Source organism: Ceratotherium simum, chromosome 16 (assembly GCF_057802395.1).
Source record: "Ceratotherium simum simum isolate JZ-2026a chromosome 16, ASM5780239v1, whole genome shotgun sequence".
Classification (NCBI taxonomy): Eukaryota; Metazoa; Chordata; class Mammalia; order Perissodactyla; family Rhinocerotidae; genus Ceratotherium; species Ceratotherium simum.
In genome coordinates, this window is record NC_141915.1 from 60,148,143 (window position 1) to 60,155,360 (window position 7,218).

The 7,218-nt window shown below is 44.7% G+C and overlaps 1 protein-coding gene across 8 annotated transcripts in view; it reads left to right on the forward strand.

The window, feature by feature from the left end:
* RNF213 (ring finger protein 213) overlaps positions 1–3,033 on the forward strand; it is a 121,982-nt gene extending 118,949 nt beyond the window's left edge. For all 8 annotated transcript variants that reach the window (XM_087441739.1, XM_087441735.1, XM_087441738.1 and 5 more), the window contains one exon: positions 955–3,033. In XM_087441739.1, the coding sequence (XP_087297865.1) occupies positions 955–1,108 (154 nt within the window). In that variant the 3' untranslated portion in view covers positions 1,109–3,033. The remainder of the gene's footprint in view (positions 1–954) is intronic.
* The last annotated feature ends 4,185 nt before the right edge of the window (positions 3,034–7,218 follow it).

Consider the following 7,218-nt stretch of genomic DNA (forward strand, 5'->3'; position numbering starts at 1 on the left):
GGCATCTCATTTTCACTTGTATTTCCCTATTTACTAGTGAGGCTGAAGACACTCTTTATCAGCCATTTGTATATTCCTCTGAATTACCTCTTGATATGCTTTGGTTCTTTTTCTTTTGGGCTGTTTATCTTTTTCTTAATCTTAAAAGATATTAATCTTTTACCTGTTATGTTGCAAATGTCTATCTCAGTCTTTAGTTTTATGAGGCCAAATAAGACAGAATTTTCCTATGAGGCCGCTATAGGAAAATATGCCTATAAAGGTCTTCCTTATCCCAAGGTTATAAAATATCCTCCCATGTTTTCTTCTTGTGCTTTTATGGTTTATATTGTATGTTTGTTTTGTTGACCAATTTATTTTTATGTGTTGTGTAAGGTAGAGATTTAACTTTACTCTTTTTCTAGATAGTCAAACTCCAGTTTTCCTCACCAATACACTTCATATTTGCTATTTTCTTCTATTTTGTTATATGTCACATACCTGTATATGTGTATATTCTTTGAACTTATTCAACAAGTCTTTACTATCCTGGACTTTCAGTGTAAGGAAAAAAGATCCCTTTCCTAGAGAATTTATAGTCTTTGTTAATACAAAACATGAAATGGAATATAAGCTTTTTTTGAATGATGAGGCCTTGTTTTTTATATAGCAGATCATATTTCTAGAGTGCTTATAATCATCTGACTAGGCCCTTACCAAGGTCAGCTCCATTCTGTAGGGTTTGTATACCACTGTGTGGGAAGTAGCAGGTATGTACTAGAACCCTTGAACCCAGGATTTTAGTCCCAGTTTAGCAAGTCAGTAGTTGACTGACTTTAATATGACCCTCAGTATTTCTGGTCTTAATGAGCACTTTGGTTCTGTTGATGACTTGAAAAAGTGACAGCTGTTGGGTCTCCTTACATTGTATAGAAGACTGTTTTAAATGCTCTCTCTTCTTCCTTGGTTTTTCAGCCTGAGAGACACTCTAGTAAGTTACATGGAAACGAAAGAGAATGAAATTCTTCCTGAAGTGGAATTTCAGTTCCCAGAAAAGATACTGCTCTCCAATTGTGTCTCTGTGTGGAAAATGGCTGCTGAACTGAAATGGGATCGACAAATGAGATAGACTAATTTCCTCAGCACTGTCTCTGCTTAAGACGGGGCGAAAAGGCTCTTTCCTCCTCACCCATGGGATGGGCTCCATCATGGACTGTTGCCTTTGTGAGTGCTTAGAAGGAAAGCTGTTGGCATACCGCTAAACTGAAGACCAAGATGTGCTGTACTGGCTGACAGCTTTTTGAGAGCCAAGCTGTTTCAAAAACATGTGTATATTCCAGAACTTTCTCATCATATTACAAATACTGTTCATTAGGTGGCGAGAATTGAAGATTACATGGAAATGGGAATAAACCACCTTCCTTTACATTCCAGGGGAGACCGAAAACGCAGCTTCTCAGCTTCACATGTAGGAGTGGCCTCTCAGGCCTCCCAGCCTCCTAACATGCACACACCCAGCCACCAGGCCCTCTTCCTCTGACTGCCACACAGAGGGAGGGAAATGGGGTTATTAATTTTTGCTTCTTTTAGTTTTTTCTGATTTATTCTGCACTCACAGAAGAGAAGCTGTCTTTCTTCCATTCCTTTAAATTCTGAGTATTGCACAAATATTTCTAGGTTTCCCAGAAGATGTAAAAAAGTGCCAGACTCTTTTTTTTTTTTGTCTTCTCACAAATACAAGACAAGTCTGGGCATTCTGTGAGTGCCTAGAGGCCAAACTAACCAGACCTCACCCAGGTTCCCATAATGAGTCACTGCCAAATTTCTAGGGTCAGAGCCAAAAAGCTCTCATTGTGAAGAGCACTGGACTAAGAGCCAGGGACACTTTGGGGTGTTAGTTTCCTCATCTATAAGATGAAGGGACTGGAGTGATGGCCAAATTTCCTTCCTATTCTAGTAGATTCTAAATGAAAGTTTGTCAGTGTAAACTTGGATCAGAGGCATGGTTCCAGCATTCCTGTGGGAAGTTTGTGACTGTCTAGCATTCTACCAAATAAACATGTGGTCTTAGTGTGATCTCAGTTTCCCTAAGTGTATGAATTTCTGGTCTTTTCTGTCTGGGTCTCAGCCAAGGCATAAAAACAGACTCAGAGAGTATATAAAACCATTTAAGTTTCTGAAAAAGGTACACGAGTAGTCAGCTAGCCCTGATCATGTGCTGATTTTCTCACTGTGGGTGTTGTGTCTTTTTTTTCAAACCTACTTGGATACTTGTGACCTCTCTGGACTCATCTCTATTCCTGGGTAGCTCAACACCCATTAGCACTGAGACAACAACTGTTTACAAGTCAGGGGAAAATGTCTTTAAGAGACATTCTAAATGAGTTAATGACTTAATCAACTTGAAATTGGGCCCATGGGGTGAGAACATGCTTGCCAAGAACACCATGGACACCTTAAGCACCACTGGAGGGAGCTGCAGAAGGAACTGCAGTCCATTTTCATTATTTTGTTTTTTATTCCTAGTGTTTGATAAAGGGGAGTGCAGTGATCCAGACCCCCTCAGTGATTCACTTGATACGGTATTCACTTGCATTTGGTAATCTATGATTGTTCAATCATTCTAGATTATGCAAAGGTACTCCCTCACCAACATCCTGCATTGCCCATTTAATGGATGTTGGGGTGGGGGCTTGCTTGTTCAACTCTTCACCTTGCACCGGGAACTCCTTTGATACCTCAGAGTTGGGATGGAGCTGGCCTGGCCATCAGGTGCTGCTCTGGTTCCTTCCTGTGCCACACCTTAGCAGGTGGGGGTCAGATGTCAATCTCTTGCTGTGAGGATGTTTTTTTTTTCTGCTGGGAATTTTCTCCCCACTTTTATGAAGGTTTTTTTAATTAAGATGTTGTGTATGCTATGCTTTCAAAGCCTTAACTGTCATTATCTAGCATTACCTTGTTGTTTGTACAAAGACAGACTGGCCTAGCACAGGCAAATGTAAATTTTATTGTACTTGTCATTCCTGTTGTAATAAACTTGAATTTTACTGCTAAGGAATCCTTCTCTTTGGAGGCAGAGCTTCTATTTATGGCAAATAGACACCAACTAGGGTTTTGGGAATGGTTTTGTTTGTTTGTGGAAATGTTCCTGTAGAGGTTTCCATAAAGTAGAAGGTTCTAGAGAGAAAACGTACACTCGGGTTTAGAATATGAGGGCAAACTTCTCTTCTGGATGAAATGACAGCAGAATGAGGATCCACAGTGGAGTTCACCACCTCTCCCCAGTCAGCAGTCTTGGAGGCCTCAGAGGGGTGTCTGCCCATTCCTGCCTAAAGTGGCTTCACTGGAAGACAGCAGAGCTCCAGCCAACAATGAGTAGGAGCTAACCCTCTGTCAGTGGGTGGGGTTGTGGGGTGGGGAAAACAGCTCCTCAGTAAAAGGAAGTAAAGATAAGGGAGAGAGAAATAGTATGCTTCCAGCAGCCCACTTATGTTCAAGTGGCAAAATACCACTTTTGGGGAAAATTGCATTTTCCCTTCCAAAAAGAAAAGTCTCCTCCAGAAGAGAAGCCTGTGGTACGGAACTATAGCTGGGAGAGATGTGCTGGCTTACAAAGGAAGACTTGCACCCCGCTGCCAGACTCATCTTCCTCCCCATAGTTTCTAATTCAAGTCCACCAAGCCTCCATTTCCTCAGTATCTCATCACCAATCCTAACCTTCCTCTCCCCACCTCCTCTTCATTCTCATTTCCATTCACAGTCATGAAACCTGGAAACAGCCATTGATGATTAAGCAGCTAGTAACTACGGGGGATTGGAATTTGCCACCTCAAAAAATTTGCCACCTCTCTGCCTGAATGACATTTTGACCACCACCCCCACTAACTAACCAAAGGAGTCTGGGATGGGAGGCCTGCCCCCAGAGCAGGCCATCACCATAGACATCTCCGGGTACCTGGGTGGGTCATGCTAAGCCCATTCTTAGTTCTGGTTACCCTTTCTAGGAGATATTTACATTTGTAAAGAAAATCTCCATTTGTAAAGGTATCTTCTTCCTTGTACCAGGAACAAGGGGGGATGGCCTTACCTAGAAACTTATCAGAACAGAAGGCGGAAGGTGAAAAGGCGAGATAAATCTGCGTGATAAACTTACCCACTGTTAACTGTGCTGTTTAGGTAGTATGCTATCTGACTCCCACTAGGTTCTTATAGGTAACATCCCCTGTAAGAGCCAGGGTCACCACGATAATGGGTGTTTGAGCCATTTTTTTCAGGAACTGAACCCCTTGTCCACTTCAGGCTGGATTGTGACCACCAACCCATCAACTGGGCCCAGGCAGACAAGTGTCTAATAAGCGACCTTTTGACAGCAAGAGGTGGAAGCTCCACCCTCAGGGCATGCTAATGCCGCCATTCTGTGAACATGCGTCCTATGAAGAGGCATGAAGGCTGACTACGCTTGCGCAGATCATCAATTACCTCATCTCTCCTCACCTCCAATCATTTCAGACCACCTTGCCCTCTACCCCATAAATATCCCTGAGGCCCTATTTTCGGGGAAGCGGATTTGAAATTCATTCTCCCGTTTCCTCACTTGGCTGCTGTGTGATTAAACCCTCTCTCTGCTGCAATCTCGTCGTCTTAGTGTTTGGCTTTCTGGGCGGCGGGCAAAAACGGACCTGGCGCAGTAAGAGTCATTCGTCTGGACATTCCCCTATTGCACGGTCTTCCTGCCTTCAGCCCAGGCAGAAACAGTCACTAGGTTGGTGGTGACTTACCTGAAAATTTTCACAACTGAGCACGGTCTCCTCCCCTTTAAGACCGTACTGTGTGTGTAAATTATTTACCTTCATTAACAGCTGTAGGTTTCCTTAACTGAGACAGTCATGAGCTATTTCTGTTATTCCTACAGACAATTACAGCCTAGAAACAAACTTGCAATGATAAACAATCATCGTGAAGAAAACATCAGGTCAAAGGGCCCTGCGTGGTAGGTAAAGCTACCTGTGTCCAGCCACACATGGGCACTACTACATCTCTGACCAAAGGCGATAGGTGCTAAGTGTACAGTTGCTGTGTCAGCTGGGCCTGGAGAAAGACTAGATGGGGAGGCGGAAGGAGGAAACCTGAGGCTGGAGCTGAACAGCAATCCATCTAAACCAAGATTAGCATTTATATTGCTTTCTGCATTTTCTAATCCCTTCTGGTCACTAATTAAGCCTATGCTCAAACATTATGAATCCCGTTTCCAACTGTAAAAACAAGCACCAGAAAAGTGCTTTCTCCCAAGAAAGCAAACGCTGGCAGAATTCATACCTTATCAGACTCTCTGAAGTGTATTTTGGGGACAGCAGGACCCTGCCTTCTGAGGAGGTGGAAGCCATCAGGGGCAAGAGCACAGTGAAACTAGAGGGGCAAGGGCCCTAGCCAGAGCAACTGCAAGGGGCCCCAGGACTTCCCACATCCTACAAGAGCCTGCCTTCAACCCTGCTCTCCTTCCCTTCACACCTACACTTGCTAGGAGTGCCCCAGTCCCCAGCATTCCCTCCGATTATCACACCTGTACCCTGAAGCACAACAGAACCGCAACCCAGCACACAGCTACTTCCTCAATACCCACTCACTTCGTCCCCATTGCCACAGGCCCATGAATGACTCCCAGTTACCAAACCCAAGCGTCTCTTTGTCCCGATGACTCTGTAACATGACAAGGCTGACAACACAGCCCTGACGGACCAGAGTAAATCTTGGCTGGCCCATTTGCCAGCTCTAAGACCTTGTGCAAGCCACTTGACCTTTTATGCTTCAATTTCCCCATCTGTAAAACACTCTCAGTGCTGTGGTGAGAAAAAAGTGCAGGTAAATGCATGAGCATGCTGCCTGGATGCAGTGGGTGCTCAAGAAACGGTACCCATTCCCTCTCCCAGCTGAAAACTCACTCTCTCTCAAGGTGCCACCAGTGGTCAAATGCCATACCAAACCTTTCCTGAATCTCAGACTCTAATCCTCGTCTTCCGTATTTTCTTCTTGAGATCTCTATCCAGACTACATCACTTGTCCATATACTTCTCTTGAGTTCCCCTATGATATAAACCACGGGTGAAATCGCTGCAGGTGAGCCTCACTGGCTGCCCTGCAGCACCTCAAGACCTTTACCCATGCTGATCACTTTTCCTGAAATGCTCTCGCCTCCTTGCCCTTCAGTGTCCTCTTAAATACCACCCCTCAGAGAGGCCTTTCCCACCCAGTTTCAAGTGGGCTTTGGTTTTACTTCTCTTCTAGCATTCAGCACAACTGCAGTCACACCCTGAGGCAAGTGGAACCCCAGCATCCAGCACAATGCCTGGCATGAAGAGAGCATGGAACAAATATTCGTTAAATTGACCCATTCGGGGTAAGAGTCCATGTTCCAAAGGCAGTCCGTGTTTGGTCTGGTGGGTAAGGCTTTCTGCCCAAGATCCACCCAGATTCGTGGGTCTGCCCCTCTAAGGGCTGTGTCCTGCCCTCAAACACTTTAGATCGTCATTGAAACTGAAGTCAAGGTGTCATGTAAAGAGCAGATGCTCCGTGACGGCATTCAGGACACACAGCCCCAAAATGTGGCTGGCACATTGGCATATTTGTCAATGCCCAAAAATGGGGGGGTTTGTCTGGCCATGGCAAGACATGGCCAATAGTCAAGAGGCAAGGTTATAGGAGAGAAAGGACTATTTATTATAGCTTGCTAGCAAGGGGGAAGATGACCGACTAATGTCTCAAAGAACCATCTTAAGGGGGTACAAAATCTTACAGCAGTTACATAGGCCAGTGGGTTATAGGGGAGGGGGTTAGGAATGTGGACCCTCAGGTGTTACAGACTGGGAGTCGCCACACCAGTCTTTTCCGTTTTCATTGATGATGGCTATCAGCATAGACTCTCTGTTCAGGGGTCATCACATTCCTAAAGAACTCAAAAGAACAAAGGTATCTTATATCTTACAGCAGCTGGGAGGTACAGGCACAAGCAGGGGTGGTAAAATCTACAGAGCAGTTAGATCTCCTGGAGGGTGCATATCCAGCTGGGTTAGTTAGTCAGAGGTCAAAGTTGCAATAGGGTTTCTTTTCTACCATCTGGCTTCCCTTATGTCAACCTTGTCGTGAGCCGGTATCACATTGAATATCCTAAGCCGAAGCAGTTGGAGAAAAGGGCAGAAGCAGGAAGGTCACTCTGCTCTCCCATTTCTCACTCTAAATCCCCCA